Genomic DNA, 19,366 nt, shown 5'->3' on the forward strand with positions numbered 1-19,366 from the left:
TATTAGGCACCATCTTTAGGCTGAAATTTGTGCCAGATAAGAAATGGCAGAGTCTTCTTAAGGAATATTGTAATATGCTTAGAAAATCAAGATTGATATTTAAAACTGGTTAGAAGAATATTTTAATGGTAAACTACCTCTAATGCTATTAAGTATAAAAATAATTTTTAAAAAATCAATTCAGATGGATATATCAAAACAAACTCATGGTAGGATTATTTGACTGTCCCACAAAAATTCATTAATGAAAAATAATTACAAGGAAAATCTGTTTAGTTACATCATACAAAATATGGCAATGTTTTAGAATTACTTAAGTATTTTGTACAATTTGTATTGTCAAGTTATACTACTTAGTAAAACATAGATTTTATGCATTATGTGATTTTAATGTAGAGCTTAAAATCCACAGTGAAATTTGAAATAATGAACTTAAGATATTTACCATCTGCAAAACCATAGCTTCAATCTATTAGCAACCTATTTTCCCAATGGTACATATCCTCCCCCTAGGTGAATATCAGACAGTACAACAGGTAGGTAGACAGATCTACAGATTTAATTTACTCACACTACGTTACAGCATTATGACTTATAAGAAGTTCATGACTTTTGACCTAGACAATTTATTAATTTTAACAGGGTTTCCCCAGTTTCTCTCTTGTTGAGTCACATGAACAGATCAGTGTATGGATACACACATACAACTAGTCTAAAAAAATAACAGAAAGGGCTATAATGGAGGAAAGATTTTAAGTTATTCCATTCAACAAAAGTGAAAGACCTAGGACTAGCGGATAAAATAAGACAGAGTTTAGCTCAGCAAAAGATCTAATTGTCTTTGTTAATCAAATTATTAAAATATATACTGGGCTGCCTTGGTTAGCTAATTAATTCCTTATTATTCTAAGCGAAAAAGCAGAAGCTAGATGATAATCTCTCATGAATGCCACCTCTCAACTGGCACAAGGCTGAAACATGTAAACCCCAGAAGTTCCACCTAAACCAATGATCAAAGTCATATTATGGCATAAGTCAACTATTAATACTATGTAACTGAAATGAATTAAGACTCCATCTATTATGATATAAAACATTATAAAGTTAATGAATCACAGAACTTTATTGTAGCATAGAACTTTAAAACTAAAAAACAGAAAAAAAGATCACCTTTTGACATTATAATTATACATTATATATATTAAAAATTTAATATTTTTGAACAAGAATGATGGATATTTATTTCCCCTTGTCTTTTCCATTCCTCTTTTCCCGATACCTTGCCCAAACCAAGTAATAAGGAATATTAGCCAATTTTATCTATCAATTTGGTGCTCTTAGGAATATATAAGACACAATTAAGTATTTCAAAACACTGGATCTAAAAATATACTTTAAAATTTTTCTAAAATAATACAACTGAATTTTAATAAAGGAATAAAATTATTTAATAATGATAGCTCTAGTATAATAATTAAATGCTTCTCCTAAAGTCAATCACCCACGATTCATCATAATTTACAATAAAATACATTCACAGTCCAAAAACCTGTACCATTCTCATCTTGAAGGGATGAATATTTTAAAACGCTACAAAGTCACTTATATCTCTCTTTCTCATTTCTAAATCAATAATGGCATTTTCAAATTCAAGAATTTCCTCTACCTCTCCCAAGTGTCCACACACAATTAAGCAGAACAAGAGATGCTCAATTGTGCATTAAACCACCCCATGATATATTACAGAACACTACCCAGAAATATATATACATTCCTGTCAATACCTCTATTAAAATCACCTTCAAACAAACTGTGACCAAGACTGAGGTAACTAAGTTTAAAGTCTACTATCAACTTGAAATACTCAAAGGAAAAAATCTGACAGAAATCATTCAGCAATTAGTTCACATAATAAAAATTCTTTTTCATGGCACAAAAAATTAAAGTATAAACTGTCTTCAGTATAGTCATATTTTCATTTCTAAAGGCTATTCTAAAAATGGATTGCCTAAAGCTAGTGCTCAGTGGCTCAGACCTGTCCGACTCTTTGTGACCCTATGGACCACAGCCTGTCAGGTTCTTCCGTCTATGGGATTTTCCAGGCAAGAATACTGGAGTGGGTTGCCATTTCCTCCTCCAGGGGATCTTCCCGACCCAGGGATGGAACCGGTGTCTCCTGCATCTCCTGCACTGCAGGCAGATTCTTTACCACTGAGCCATTGGGGAAGCCTCAAGCTAAACCTATTAGAAAAATTTATCTTTAAACATTACTTTAGAAGTATTCTTACTGTATCGTACTTGAGAAATAAAATTTTGCCAAGGGTGTGTTAAACCAGTGATTCTTAACTTTAGAAGGCTGTGAACCTCCAGGAGGACAATAAAAGCTGTGAACAGAGAAAATCACATATTTACAAATAAAAAATATGTATTTAATTGTTGTTCAGTCACTAAGTTGTGTCCGACTCTTTGCAGCATACCAAGCTTTCTTGTCCTTCACTATCTCCTGGAGTTTGCTCAAACTCATGTCCATTGTGTCACTGATGCCATCCAACTATCTCATCCCCTGTCAACCCCTTCTCCTCTTGCCCTCAATCTTTCCCAGCATCAGGCTTTTCCAATGAGTTGGCTTTTCCCATCAGGTGGCCAAAGTATTGGAGCTTCAGTGCCAATATAACTTGAAGAAGTTCTCGAAGACAATAAGTCAAGTGCCATATCCCAAATATTCTTATGATTACCTTTGTAGAAGATACTTAGAAATGTATCGACTGTTCTCAGGTTATATGTGCAGAAAACAACTAAACCTATAGCTCCTTCATTTCTTAAAATAAAATGTATATACAAGTCAATGGAAACTTAACATGTGCTGCATATTTTGAACACTTTTAAATACATTTAAATTTAATTCAATTTTAATTTAAACCTATTTTAAATTTTAAATTAAAATTAATTTATTGTAAATAACAAATCTATTTTAATTCAAATAACTTTTGTATAAAGTTTTACTTCTTGCATTAAAACTTTTTAAAAATACAAATTATGTTTTTAAAGTGATCAAAACAAGCTTTAAAAGAACTCAATTCACTCAGGATCTTTTACTTTGTTCCAGGCATTATGTTTTTTGTTCCTTACAATATGAGGAAATACAAAATCTTAACATCTACTCAACTTTGCTCAAATATTTTTACATTTTTTGGTCAAAAAATGTATTTAAATATGTATTTTTTCATACAATAAAAATGATATTGCTCTAGCTTATGTCTGAGTGCCAAAATATTTAAGGTTTCATATTTTTTAGTAAAACAGTAATTTGACATATTTTCAAGGATAATTTCTGGAATAGAAATTGAAGAAAAGAGAAAATTAAACTTTATAACTGAAAATTATCACTAAGACGAGGAGGATTAAAGATCAATTAAATCACCACTAACACAGGTAAATGAATTCCTACGACCTTTCTTACTGTACAACCTAAAAGTGAAAATTCCAAGAACCTTTCTTAGACCTTGAAAAAAAATAGTATTTATGAGTAAGAAGTAACAGAAAACACTGAAGGGATAAAATGTTTTGCAGAAAGTACACATTTTTTTTCCTTTGTTCATCTTCACAGTGTTACGCCATTAACTAAAAAGAGAAAATATGAAGAAATAGTAAATGTAAAACCATCATCACTCCAGTATTTCGGGGAAATATTTTAGTCTAGTTGAATGTCATCTGAATAAAGGACAATTTTTATATAGTCAGTATAAAGAATTCAGGAATACCTTTAATAAAACATACTGACCTATTCCCAGTGGTTTCGGACAGTAATTATCAATCCTTTCTTAAAAGAAGCAGAATGACTATTTTAATGTTAGAGCTATGCAGAAGAGTTTTAAATTCATTTCATCCTAAACTGTGAAACCCAACTGGGACCAATGAAACACCTACCTACACACAAATTAATACCAACTGGAAAGCTTAAACAAGTATCACAGCACTGTAATTAAATGTTTTCAATATCTAAAATTCCCTTTGACATTTTACATTCATCCAATATTTTAAAAACGTAACTTTTAGCTTAAATTAGCCTGATCAAAGATGTGAACAAAATGTTTACTTATTAAACAAGGGAAGAGGTGCTGTTAGGTCAAAATAAATTGGAACTTAATTAAGAAAGCCAAAGTTTTCTGAGTGGCATATGGATTCCATTACCGTGGGTGTTTTATAAACACTGCTCAGATGTCTGGAGAATCTCTAAGAAATTTTAGCTGACATGCAGCCTATGCTCATGTAAACAATGCAAACACATCTCAATGGGAGACAAATCACAGTAGCATATTACTTACAAGTAAAACTTTAAGGCTACCAGGGATATTCAATTCTGACACTGCTCTCTAAGGAAAAAGGGAAAAGGTTTACAATTTTACCTGAATCTGAAAAGAGCCAAAGTAGAAGAAAAGGGTAAAAAGGCATAAGCAAGGAGGAAGGAGTTGCAAGGTGTATCTCAAAGACCTGCACACAAAACTACCTTCAAAGTCTCACCAGAGAGGGATACAATTCTTAGCTTACATTTAGTTAATAAAATGATCAAATGCTCATTGGGGGAAAAAAAGATGAGTAGGAAATGCGTGGGAAGGGAGGGAGGGAGAAAGAGGGAAAGAGGGGAAGGTGAGGGGAAGGAGGTATTGACAAAATCCTTGGCAACACAAGGTTACTAAGCCTCTGAATACACTTGATGTGTAACACACTAAACCTGTTCCATAAAGTTATCGTTATTTCCTTTCATTCTTATTCCAAAAACAGTCCTTGATTTCAGTATCAGTATCAAAGCCAATCATTTAGCACCACTACTGATTAGATTAAGACCTGGAGACAGGACTAGTTCCAAGCTAATCCAGATGGATCTTTTGGCTTCATTTAGCGTGTAGTATTTCACTTTGTTTCTGGTTTTGCTTTTTAACATTCAAGAATCAACAGATGATTATCCGTTAAAGGTTCTAGAAACATCATCTGGGTGGGCAGCTCAACCATTGAACAGACTTAAGATAACCCACTCAGCACTTACTATGAATTCAATATAATTCTCATACCTTACTTTTCTAATTAAGGTTCACAGCAATAGGAATGGGTAATGCTAATTATCTAAGAAAATTTCCATATTTTTATAGGACTGTTTATGCTAGGAAGCAGAATGCAAAATGTGCATGAATTTTTAGATAAAAGAGAGGACCTTCTAAGAAAATAGGGCTACTCTGAACTATGCCTCAGGACCCCTGATGTACAAGTGCACTTCTTCAAATTCCTCCGCTGCCATTTGGGGTAAACTTGGAAGAAAGTGTTGAGATGACCCCTAACCCTTCACACTGCTTTCCTGCCACTGTTTATAACACTTTACTACTACTACAGATTTATAATCAAACACCCAAAAGGCAATACATCTAAACTTTAATTTAGAATGATACAAATTATTCTTCTAGAAATTTATTTCAAAAGCAGGACCTTGTAGCACATCAATATTCAAGTTTTGATGCTCTTATTCAAGTTTCTGAGTGAAACAGCATTAGCATGCTAATAAAAAACAAGGAAATATTATGATCTGGATATTTTTTCCTCAGTAACCATTTTCTCCTTTAAATTTTGTCCTTTTAAACACAAAGTTATATTTCACTTTTATTCATTAAATTTAAATTCTGCTTTAAAATTTTTAACTACACACTTGGTCTATGGTACCAAAACCTAGAACATAAAACTCATAATGTGCTCAGATATGAACCGCTGAAGAATACAATTTCAGGTCTGGTAAACTAACAGCAAATGGTGCTTAGAGATTTGCTACCTGGGACTCACTGGAAACAGGTATTCAACTTACCTGGTGCTAATCCAGCAGCAGCAGGAGTCCCCATGGACGGGTGAGAGAACACTTGAGAGAAGGCAGACGCGTGTGACTGGGACGTGTTACTCAGCCTGGAGGTTGATCCTCCTTTGGGAATAAACTCACTTGCAGTAGGATTTGGTGTCTATTTGAAAATCAAATATAGTAAGTTAACACATTTTAAGCCCAAAAAAGACTGAATTTACTAGGTATTATTCCACAGTACTCTATTTACCAAGTAAAATATTTTACTGAAAGGATTTACAGTGCTTTTTAGTTTCCACATTTTGGAGTGGGATAATTAAATTTCTGGAAGAAAAATTTTCCATCAAATTTGAAGGTTTTAATCATTTCACTTGGGGAATTTAACTTTGAAACAAGAAAATCTGCCTTTACTGTCAAATATACATCATTATCCAACCATCCTAATACTATATTTTAGAGAACTGGGAAGTTAAAACTACCTCAAAACTGAGCAAAAAGTTTCAAATTTAATATCTTTAAACCACTTCTACCAGGATAAAGGTCAAAACTGCCTTTATTCCAAAATTAATCACCTCCTCCTTTATAAGCACTTAAGACATCTCCCCAATAATATGGTGCCACTATTTAAATAACAGTAAAGATGAGAAAAACACTTAAATGTAAGGCAAACGTGAGAGGAATCAAGATATAAGAAAAATATAATAGAGTCCCCAATGTCTGCAAGGTATGGCATGTAACTTCTGCTTTATTAAAAATATTTTACAATGAGATTACATGAGAAAACCTTCCTCCCAGTTGTACGAAGGCACATTTTACCTAGTTAAGTGGCATGGTGCCTTTGGCATTAAGAACTACTAGCACATTATGAAACTGTAACTCAAATCCATAAATGGACTATATTTCACCCATCTGAAACAAATGAATATCCTAAATATTTTTCAGAAATAGTGATCCACATGTTTAAGTATAATGAAGATTCAATGACCATCGACATTGATATTTGAATTCAACTTCCAAAAGGGTTAACCAAAGAGATAATTTAATATGTTCATACTTCAGCCCACATTTTCAGTATGTATGTGTACACACATACACACACATATATACAAACTAAATTTAAAATACACTGAACCACAATGAAAAAAATTAATCACTTAAAGTATTTCAGAACTGATCATTAGAATGGAAAAACACATTTCCATAGAAGGCATAAAATAAAAAGATGGACTAATCACTGTACAATCCAAGGACAACTTCCTTATTTGAAATGAATGACATTTAAAATTGCCAAGTTAGAGTTCAAAATACGAGATTTGGAAAACAGCAAGTCTACAGGCTAATAACTCCACTGTAAACTCTAAAGCAAATGATATTTTACTAGTTATGTTCCAGCAAAAATTAAATACAAAGTGACAAAGTACAGAAAAAATGCTAATTTTTTATTAAAATATACTAGACAGAACCGGACACGACTGAAGCAACTTAGCAGCAGCAGCAGATAAACAGAGAACTTCTTTTACTGCCATATCTAAAATGTGAAATTCTGAAGAAAAAAAAGAATCCGAACTAAATCAAAATATATTTTCCAAAGGAAAAAAAAGTTCTCTCCTGTCAGTTATGTCTATTTTAAAATCTTCCAAATGCTCAAGTTTTCAAAAACACTGGCATCTTCTTTAAAAGTGTGGCCAATGAGCCCATGCATTTTATTGACGTAGTAATCCCTAGATATAAATGGTTATCAACAGGATCACTTCAGAGCTAAACCAGTGTGCACCAGTGAGTGCTAAAACTATTTTAGAAGAAGAAAGTCAAAAAAAATCAATCAGGTCACTTGGTTACAAGAGCTCAGAATGCCTAGGAGAGATGAGGACTTCAGGATTACAAGACTACTAGGAAACAGTAAATTTAGACAAAGAAATTTAAAGCTAATCTAATCCTGACACACAGAGATTATCTAGTTTCCATTTCATTTATACCTTACATTTACCATGAACAGGAGACTAATTACAAAGCTGAGTTTCTCTAAATCAAATCTATTTTAAATTCATCTTAAAGAGTATTTTTAAGGGATCCTATAAAGGAGAAAAAGGAGGGGAGTCTGTTTTACTTTCTCCAAATAAATTATATATAAAATGTCATTATAACAAATTATAGAGGGCCTTCAAATGTATTACAATAGAGATTATTAAAATTAACTATGAAAATTTATACTAAACTATAACTTTCAGGGATTCAACAACCAAAGATCCAAAAAACTCACCTGCAGTGAATTTTACTTAAAAAGTAAAAAGAAGGACCTAAAGACCTCCCTCCTTTTTTCCCTGATTTAAGATGGCGAGGCCTTTATTTCTCTTGGGTAGGTAGTTTGCAAGTTTATTTCAGATGAGTTTATTTGAGATGTGAGAAAAGGCTAAAGGATTTAAATGGCAGAAAAAAGAATTACACAGTATATAACACACACACACACAAAAACAAAATCTAGGAATAAGAGAGCAGACTACTATTATTAACAGATAATACAAAGTCCTCTAGCCAGATGAGAGAACTATCAAAAATACTTAATGAGAAATTACTGTAGAAAGGAGAATACTTTTTCATGATAAAATTAGTTAAAATAATAAGTGCAATAAAAAGATGTATTCTTAAAACCACTTTAATATAACTGGTTTATAACAGAAATAAGTTTTATAAAATAACAAAATAGCATAGGCACACACCTTTAACACATTAAAAAGAATATTTTTTTAGAGCTAAAGCAAAACTGGTAACTAAAACTAGTATCTTGTTAAAATGTAATCTCTGTTAACCAGAAAATAAGCAATTTATTTCAGCTTTAGGAAGTGAAGGTTATGTAAAAGAAGACTCAAGGATTTGGGTTATATAAATTTGTCTAACTTCAACAACACTAAAGAGAATGGAATAAATGAGAAGCGTAATAGTAGGGGAAAAATCAAGGTTTTATTATTCCTGCCTGATGATTTAGACAAGCCTGTCATAACTCTCCAAACGTGCTCCTATTATATTAAACTTGTGGGTTTTCTAACATACATATATTTCCATTCATAATTTATAATTTCTATTCATATTTTAAATCCTAATTTTCATTCATATCTTACACAGCTCTAAGTGTACATTTGAGGGGGGAAAAAAATCAATGTTTATATAAGTCAAATAGCAAACATTCGTGCAGTAAGAATTTATCAATAGAGTTTTGGGTTCTCACACACTTAAATTCACACTGCAACTCTCACACCCAAAACAACCAAGTGTATTTAGTGAGTTCTTCAAACTGGGACCACCCCCAACATCTGGATATGACCCCTGCCTATACTCTTCAGACAGAAGTATACGAAGAGGCCTGACCTCTAGCTTGAAAAGCAATGTTGCAGTTATTAGCATTATATATATTTTAAATGAAATAATAATGCTTCAATTCACAGATCCCAACCAAAATGATAGAATATGTCCTATTTTACAAATGATGGATAAAGTTATTTTTGTTTTTTAACAAATGAAGCAATTCTTTTTTTAATTTGGCTGTACCAGGCAGGTCCTAGTTGTGGAATGTGAACTCTGGGTTGCAGCATGCGAACCCTAGGGTGTGGCATACAAACTCTTGGTTGCAGCATGTGGGATCTAGTTCCCTGACCAGAGATTAACCCAGGCCCCCTGCATTGGGAGCTCAGAATCTTAACCACTGGACCACCAGGGAAGTCCCACAAATGAAGTAATTTTTTGATGATGTTTCTAGTTTATAACTTTATGCTTTCCTACTATCATATTATTTCATGGAAACTGTTCCTTTTAAAGTATAATTCAGTATTTAATAGTCTGTTGCACTCCACTACAAACAAGAGTACTTACCAAGAACACAATAAATTAGTCCCATGAACTAAGAGACTAATTTAATAAATAGTGAAACAATAAAAAGTTCAGCCATTAATTTTTTTTATTAGAATGACAGGAAGAGGTTTATACTGAATAAAAACACAACATAAAATATTACTTAATATTTCACTGCAAACCTACCAAAAGATCTGTTGAATAAAGAAAGTTGTCTTAAGGTGATGTGATGAATGATTGAGAAATCACCACTATTTCTGAATACTGGTCAGGCTTTTTAAAAACACAATAAACTCATAAAACTGTAAAATGCCTTCCACAATGCTGCTCCTTGTAATGAACTCCATTTGCTTTACCACTTATTGGCTTCACAAGCTCCTCTCAGTAATCTTTCTACTCTCCGAATGAAATATAAATGAACTGGTAAAAGTTTCTCAACAGCTTTATTTAAATATAATGGACAGAGGATAAATCACACATATTTCAGGGTAAACTCTGTTAACTCTTGACATCGGTGGACCACCGTTACCCAAATCAAGGAGGACTGCATCCATCACGCCCAAAAAAGCTCCCGTATGTCTGTATGAAACCCATCCCTCCTGTTCCTCTCTGCTCCGCTGCTCTCAACTCCAGGCAACCTCTGATAAGCTTTTTGTCACTAAAGACTAGTCTGGATGTTCTAGAATTTAGTATGAATGAATCTTACATATGTACATATGTACTCAGTTTTTACTACCTTCTTTCACTTCACATCATTAAGATTCATCCTTTCTATGCTTTCTTTGGATTTAATTTGTTCTTCTCTTTCCAGTTTCTTAAGCTGAGATCACTCTTTCGAGAACCTTTCCAACACAGGCATTTAGTGCTATAAATTTCCCTCCCATTGCCGCTTCAGTGACACCCACACCAGTTGGCATGTTTTTATTTTCATTCAATTCAAAACACTTTAAAATTTCCCTTCCTAATTCTTCTTTGACACATGTCAAAGAAGTGTGTTATTCAGTCTCTGGATACTTGAAGATTCTCCAAAGATCTGTTGGTGGTGGTGGTAGTTTAGTCACTAAATACTATCTAACTCTTGGGACCCCATGGACGGTAGGCCACCAGGCTCCTCTGTCCATGACATTCTCCAGGCAAGAATACTGGAGTGGGTTGCCATTTCCTTCTTCAGGGGATCTTCCCGACCCAGGAAATGAACCCAGGTCTCCTGCATTGCAGGCAGATTCTTTCCCAACTGAGCTATAAGGAAAGCCCCCAAAGATCTGTAACTGGCTTCTAATTTAATTCTACTGTGGTCAGAGAATACATTAGCATGACCTAAACCCTTTTAAATTTACTGAGATTTGTTCCAATTGGTTGTTCTATCTTGGTCAGTATTCTGTGGTCACTTGAAAAGAATATTCATTATGCTGTTGCTGGACAGAGCGTCCTACAAATAAACTGATAAGAGTTGTTAAGGTCTCCCATCTTCTTACTGATTTTCTTTCTCTTCCATTATTGACAGAGAACTGAAGCCTCTACCATTATGTATTACAGATTTGACAGTACAAATATGTAACCTACCACTGCCTATCTTAGTCCGCTAGGCCCACAACAGAACAGCACACACTGAGCGGCCTGAACAACAGAAACTTATCTTCTCACAGTTCTAGAAAACCAGAGTCCAAGATGAAGGAGCCAAGAGGGTCAGTTTCTCCTGAGGTCACTCTCCTTGGTTTTCAGAAAGCCATCCTTTCACAGTGTCCTCACTGAGACAAGTGTTTCCTGTGTGTGTGAAAGCCTGGTATTTCTGCATCTACTTACAAGAACACCAATCATACTAGATTGCGGCCCATCCCTACAACCACATTTAACCTTACTTAAATCTTTAAAAGCCCATTTCCAAATACTGTCACATTAAGGGAACTTAAAAAAAAAAAAAACAGTGAGGGCTTAAACATGAGAATTTGGGGAAGACGTGATTCGGTACATAACAACTACTTAATACTTTTGAGTTTTAAACTACTTCAGATATAGTATAACATGGTAACAATATTAAACTTCCATTTCTCCGCTCCCAGACTCTGCTATAATCATCATATATTTTACTTCTACATATACCATAAACCCTACAGTACACTATTACCATTTTTGCTTTCAATGGTCAATTATCTTTCAAAGAAACTTACAGAATAAGGGGGAAGTTCCTTACGTTTACTTATGTAGTTACTATTTCCAGTTTTCTTCATTTCTTTGTACAGATCCAGATTGCTCAGAGTATTTTCTTCCTTCTATCTGAAGTACTGGGTTGGAGAATAAAGTCATTTGAGATGTCCCATAAAAGGAAAAACTGAATGAACTTTTTGGCCAACCCAATACTTTAACGTCTATTAAAGTACACATCTATTGCTGATGAATCTTTTCAAGTCTTGCATGTTTAAAAAGGTACTTATTTTGCTTTTTAAGAAATTGTAATTTTGAAGTAATTCCATCTTTCCCCAAAGATATCATCCTACATAACCAGAGTATATTTTCAAAATCATAAAATTAACAACATGTAACTGTGGAAAGTGTAACTAAGCTGCACATTTTATTCAAAATTTCACATCTTTAAATGCACTCATGGGATTGCATTCTCATATTTTTCCCAGGAATAGAATTCTAAGTTGACATTTTTTTATCTTCCTGTATTTTAATTGCTCCACTGTCTTATGGCTCACATTGTTTCCAACAGGAAATATGCTGTTATTTATATCTTTCTTCCTAAAAAGTGAGTATCTTTTCCCCGCTGGCTGCTCATATGGTGTGCCTTAGTGCAGGGTGCACTTTCCCCTGTCTCCCCTGTTTGTTTTGTGCCTGTGTTCACTGAGCTCATGGATCCGTAGGCTTACCATTTTCATCCAATTTGGATGATATCTGTCCTTTTTTTTTGGCCCACTATTTCTCAAAGTATCTTTTCTGTGTGCCCTATGCTGCTTCAGGGAGTAAAACAGTGTGTCAGCTTCATGTTCTCCCATGGCTCATTTTTTCTCTGTTTTTTGGACAGTTTCTAGCACTATGTCTTTCAGTTCACTAATCTTTTTTTATACAATATCCAATCTGTCACTGCTGCTGCTGCTAAGTCAACTTCAGTCATGTCCTACTCTGTGTGACCCCATAGACGGCAGCCCACCAGGCACCCCCGTCCCTGGGATTCTCCAGGCAAGAACACTGGAGTGGCTTGCCATTGCCTTCTCCAAGGCATGAAAGTGAAAGTGAAGTCGCCCAGTCGTGTCCGACTCTTAGCGACCCCATGGACTGCAGCCTACCAGGCTCCTCCATCCATGGGATTTTCCAGGCAAGAGTACTGGAGTGGGGTGCCACTGCCTTCTCCGAATCTGTCACTAATTACATCAAATACATTTTTCATTTCAGACACTGTAGTTTTAAATTTTAGAAGTATGATTTTAATTTTTTAAATGTTTTTCATGTCTGTACTAACATGTTTAATCTTTTCCCCAGTTTCCTGAACACATGAAATATAGTTATAAACTATTTATGTATTATGATTTTGATTTCTCAAATTTTGTTGTGCTTTCTACTAAACAGATAAATTATTTCACAACCATCCTTTTGATAATGGCAGGTATCTTTGAAGCATCAAGTCATAGAGTCTATTCTACATCCTAAATATTTCTCAAATTCAACTACAGCCCCCCATGTCACTGTCAGTACCCCAGTCTAGGCCACCATCATTCCAATGAACCAACTTGACTCCAGTCTTACTCAATTCCAATTCATTTTCTACTTTTAGCCAGGATAAAAGAAGTATAGAAAAGCAGAAAAAGAAAAGAAGAAGAGGGGGAAAAGGAAGGAAAAATGGGAAGAAAGAGAAGGAACGGTTTTATTAATAACTTAACTGCTGAAATCCAATCAGGCTGATCAGATAAAGTCTCCACAATCTTTGACTGAATTAAATCATTAAAAGAGAAACTGAGCTAAAATGCTGATATTAATCTCAGCCATATCTACTTTTCTCAAAAACCTATGAAACTCCAGGAGATAGTGAAGGACAGGGAAGCCTGGCATACTGCAGTCCATAGGGTCAGAAAGAGTCGGACACAACTTGGTAACTGAACATCGTCATGATTCCAATCGCCCATCTTTACTATTCTTCCCTCCTTAGCGTGACAAAGGGGCCCAGGTGGAACTAATTCAAAAGATTAAAGCCTAAGGTAGAAGAGAGTGTATGTGTGTGTTGCAGGACACAGAAAAATGAATTAGGTGGAAAGGTAGAAGAGGGGATACTGATAAAAAGAGCAAAAGGCAAAAATAGGCAAGAATTTTGCCTTGATAAAATTATCTAAAAGGTATAAAAAGATGAGACCTATAGACATAAAGAGAAGCACTATTCAGAGTTATTTTTACCTGTCTTCAGTGTTCATAAATAACACAGAAGAAAGAGGAACAGGGTGAGACAGAAAGGAGAAGTCAATGGCTAACCAGAACCTCCATGTTCACATTTCTACAAGTTTTTTTTTTTTTTGCCTTAATGGGTTATTTCTCCATATTTCAAGCATATCCAAATATGGTCAATTTAAAATTTATCAAAATAAACTCAACTTCTGGGTGATTCAGAAACTGATCTATTTAAGAGCCAAGTTGCATCTTTAAAGTTAGAAGTTAACATATAACACTACTACTATTGTGAAAAATAGTCTAGAGTCACAATTTACAAATTTCCTGAAGCAAACTGGGCCTTCTGATAAAAGACCTCAATAGAGGACATATGATCTTCTAAATAAGTCAGATTCAAATTGGTGGGGACAGTGAAGGACAGTTGGTTACTAGTGCCTCCAAGAGATTCATGCCATTCTTCTTTTAAGTATAAGTTCTCCTACTAATAATTTGACTATCTTAAGGGGAAAGTTGGTAAAGAATCTGCCTGCAATTCAGGAGACCTGGGTTAGATTCCTGGGTTGGGAAGATCCTCTGGAGAAAGAAACGGCAACCCACTCCAGTATTCCTGACTGGAGAATTCCATGGACAGAGAAGCCTGGCAGACTACAGTCCATGGGGTTGCAAAGAGTAAGACACGACTTAGCGACTAAACCACCACCACCACCACCAAGGGGAAAGTAGCAGGTGTATGTCAGAACCTCAACTAGTAATAAGCCTTATGTATGAGGCAGTTAAATTAAAAAATTTCCATGAATCAGCTTACAGTCATTCTCCCTATATAAGAGTGTGAAACTACAGGCACATAGATTTCCAAAGGGGCTCACTAGTTCATCTTTCACAACCTCTGTCAGAAATGGTTAACACTGTTCTTGAGAATAGTTTGATACTATGAATCAAAATAAAACACAAACAGGAAAAAAAATCACACAAGCAGAAAAGATTCCAGTTAGCACATTTTTAAAAATGATTTTTAAAAAGGGGTGGGGGGAGGTATAACTAAAATATCTCTCAAAAAAGATCTAATTATGTACATTATGATACATACAGATTATGGTACCCATGTGTGCAGCCATTAGAAGTCATGGGAAATGATACATTTTTATTTACCATGAAAAGAAGCCCATACCACTATTGAGAAAAGATAAAATAAAATTAGGCTACAATACAGCAATTATGCTAAGTTGCTGTTTGTAACATGGTATGCATATGCCTAAAAGAAAGGGCGGGGGAGGGAGCAGGAAGGGAGGATGTTTCTATGTGCATGGGCACAGGTGTGTAAAAGGATTCTAACAATACATGCTCACTAAAATAACAAAAGAGACTGTATCTCTAGGTGGTGAGGAAACTTGGGACATTTTTGTTTCCTCCTTTGTACCTCTCTGTAGTATCTGAAGTTTTTTCAATAAGCATATATAATTTTTACAAAAACGTTTTAAGAAAGCTTAAGAGTTATAAATTATGAAGCCACATATACCATTTCCTTTTCTTTACGTATCATCATCTCTGAATCTTCAGAATTCACAGAGAATATGCAATATTCAAATTGAGACCAGGAGAACCAATGGATATAAAAAAGCAAAATCTTCATCCGGAGGACAGAAGGCATTTAAAGACAAAAATGAATGAAACGTTCCTCTTCCATTAAGTCATTTACTCGTCAAAGTTCTCCAATGACAGTAATCATTAACCACCATAGAGGCATTCTCAATATTCTATACCTAGTTAATTCTTAATACTACTCTTCCTGTTTGTCAATTATCTCAATAAAGTTGGAAAAAAATAGCATTCTCCCTAAAAGAGCCAAAAATGTCCACTTAGGTCAGTTAATGAATAGTCCAGAAGAGAGTGAGATCATCGCCACATTCCATGGAGGCAGTAATTACTCTACACAGCTATAACCATCTTGTGCACTTACGTACATCTTCTATCCAGGACTAGGTAAAAGGAAAATCTGTCACATTTCATAGAAAGATTTACTTAGAGGCATTCTCTCTAACCAAGAATCCTGCCATATTTAATAACAAAATTTAACATATATTAAGACTTTTCAAAGATTTTTCCATAATAGTATTTTATGTCATGAAACTATATTTATCTCACCAGATAATCTTTAATTCAGGTTAATTTATTCAGTTAGCCGAATAATAAAAAACACTCGACACTGTGCTGGGCACTGTACGAGGCACTGTAGAGAACAAAATACCTGAAACACAGGCTCTATGTTCTAGAAGTTCACAGGCTGGCATTCCACAGGTACAGAATGTACCAGAACCCAACATTCACAAGAGGTCAGAACATCCATGTATCTAAAAAGATGGTAAGTACCTACACAATGCCATTCACTGCTAGCCTGTAAGTTATACATACACTAATGACCACGATGTGAAGTGCTATGGAAAAGAGCACAAATGCTTCATGCTGTCTAATTAGGTCCTAAGACCATACGTTTGAATCGAATCCTAAAAGACAAGTTTGCTGAGTCAAGACAGATAGAGGGCACTCACAGCAAGCAGAGAGCATGTTCGAAGGCAGAGGTAGGAAGCGCATGCTTCTCTCCATGGCACCGCAACCAGTTCAGGAGGTCTGCAGGGGTGACCTACCTTTCTGAGAGATTCTGATCGGACAAGAAACAAGACCAGATAGTCACCCAGGTAGTGCTTTGAAAGAAAAGAAATCGGGAATCAGGAATCAGGAAACCAGGTAAGAGATTACAACAGTAACAGTCCAGGTAACAGGTGAAAGTGAGCCTAAACTGTACCGTGCCAACACTAACAGGGAAGAGAATGTCAAGGCAGCACAATCAACAGACCTTAGTGGCCAAAGAGTGGGAGCTATGAAGACAGAAGAATCAAGGAGAGCTCACAAATTAGACAACTGGGTGAAATCAACAATCAAGACAGAGCAGACAGTGTGTACACGTGTGTGAGTGCAAGAACAGGTGTGAAGTAAAAGATTAAAAAGTATTCAATTTAGACTCAGTGACTGTTCAGTGTTACGCCATAGAGATGAGGATGTTCAGAAGCAGCTAATATTCACAGTAAGTGCGGAGGACTGAGAGGATACACACACACACAAGTCAGGTGTGACGGAGGCACTGGAGATCGCCATGTGCAGAGAAAGGAAGAGGGTTAAGAAAAAAAAGACAGAGCCAGGGAGAGCTCCTGAGGGCATGGCAAAGGACACGAGGTCCCTGGAAGACACTAATAAAGGATAGTTTCAGAGTGGAGACAACGACAGTTGCAAAGAAAGAGAATGAATGACAATGTCAGATGTGACAGAGGTCAAGTAAGTGCTGTGACTTCTGGTCACTATATACACTTACCAAAAAAGAGTCTCAACAGTGATAAAAGGGAAAGATAAAACACTGAGAATTAAGGGATGAATGCCAGGTGAAAAAGTAACATCAGTAAGTAGGAAGCAGCTCTCAAACTCTATCACACAGTTTCCCAAACGTACTGACAACAGAATATCTCCTCATGTAGAATTCCTTGGTCCTGGAAGACCAAGCTAGGAAGAAATCAATGTCAAGAAATCACTGTCCAAAACTGAAGAGGGATAAATAATGAAATAAACTGCTAAGGGGGCTAAAGACAGGTTCTGAAGGAGACAGTCAAGGAACACTTCTTTCTCTACAACAGAAGGAAAAATTGTAAGAAAGGGTATAAGTGAAAGTGTTTTCCATAGGTAGAAAGCCAACATACGAAGCAATTCACTCTCAATGACCTCTTTTTTCCCTTCTCTGAAGAACACAAGTCATTTATTCAAAAGTGATAGAGAGGATGAATGGGTGTGAGGTGAATGATAAAGGTTTAGAATAGCAGCTGAAGAGAAGAAGAGGAAAAAAGAAGAGGATCTGAGATGGGCTGTGGGTCAGAAAGCAGAACATATACTGTCATGTCATTTCAGCTATCTCACAGTTCTATAACTTTTCAAAGTCCTGAGGAATCCTGATTAGATAGACTGAAGCCTCACTCATAAATCTCAATCCACTCCATCTAAAGCCCAAAGAATCCCATTTCCTGGGCATGAGACTAGAAATCTCCTGAAATAACACCAAACTCAGTAACTAAAGATTGAAGCACATGCAGTAAGTTACCAAACCTCCCTGGGTTGTAAAAGCATCAGTAACAAGCAACTAGAGTTCACAGCAGAACTTGAAGGCCAAGAGATTTTAATGTAAGCATTCTTACAAACTAAACACAAGAAATAAATACCATTCAATCCGACCACAAGGGAAAAAACACCATCAAAAGAGACACTGACAAGTATGAATCTACTAATATACCCAACAGTCCCACAGTTTTCATTCATTTCCATCACTTCAGGGGTAAGGCTAAAATAACAATAATATTAATAATTTTTGATTCATAACCCCACTATTTCCAAAAGTCAAAGACAAAATGAGTATGACTTTATGTAACACATCGTTACTTTCAGGTAAATCTTAGCATGCAATACCCTGAGAAATTTATAAAATCACACCTTTCCCATCCTTTCATTCAAGTTGACATCTAATAATATGAAGGCTGGGAACACACTGTTACCCTTCAAAAAAGCATTTTTAAAGGAATTACTTTAACTATTCAAGTGTATCAGCATCAAAATAACTCTTAAAAGACACAATATCACAGCCTCTTTCCATATATACCATAAGGCCATGCACATCTGAATATAAGCGACAAATACCACCATAAATAAATAGAAACAAACACCAAATTTAGAAGTGATGAGGTCAAACTGGAGGAATGAACACTTATTTAATATCTACTATACAAACCATAGATTCAAATAGAAATTTGAATCCTCACAACAATTCTATAAGGTAGGTGATAAAATATTTCAATCCTGAACAATGGCCTTTGAACTGTGTAATCATACTGCAAATGAAAAAAATCTTGATTTCACATACAGATTGGTCAGGCAGAGGAATGGGCAATCAACCTGGACAGAGACTAAGGAAAGATGAAAGTGAACTTGCACTTCAGTGAAATAAACAACTGCTGATGCCGAGTCTCGGTTGACCCTCCATCTACAACACCTGTTTGGTGTTCAAGCTGAGGCCATAAGAAAAACACAGAGTTTTGTCAACAACGTTGTCAAGAAATAAGACCACTACCAGGTTGAAAGACTGAAAACTATCAAGAATATACCAATAATGTTAAATTTTTAATTAAAAAAATAAAAGATCCTCTAAGATAGTAAAAGAAATCACCACCCTATGTTCTAAATCAATTATGATAATTAAATAATAGTAACATACAGTGGCTA

The 19,366-nt window shown here is 35.1% G+C and overlaps 1 protein-coding gene across 10 annotated transcripts in view; it reads right to left on the minus strand.

Annotated features, from left to right (window-relative positions):
* PAN3 (poly(A) specific ribonuclease subunit PAN3) overlaps positions 1-19,366 on the minus strand; it is a 123,448-nt gene that overhangs the window by 54,750 nt on the left and 49,332 nt on the right. For 9 of the 10 annotated variants that reach the window (XR_003037532.2, XR_003037531.2, XM_025000071.2 and 6 more), the window contains one exon: positions 5,849-5,996. The exons of the other annotated variant lie outside the window; for it this stretch is intronic. Coding sequence is in view for 7 of the 9 variants with exons in the window: in XM_025000071.2 (XP_024855839.1) it covers positions 5,849-5,996 (148 nt within the window). In the remaining 2 variants the exon portion in view is untranslated. The remainder of the gene's footprint in view (positions 1-5,848; positions 5,997-19,366) is intronic. 10 annotated transcript variants of the gene reach the window in all.

This window comes from Bos taurus, chromosome 12, assembly GCF_002263795.3.
Source record: "Bos taurus isolate L1 Dominette 01449 registration number 42190680 breed Hereford chromosome 12, ARS-UCD2.0, whole genome shotgun sequence".
Taxonomy (NCBI): domain Eukaryota; kingdom Metazoa; phylum Chordata; class Mammalia; order Artiodactyla; family Bovidae; genus Bos; species Bos taurus.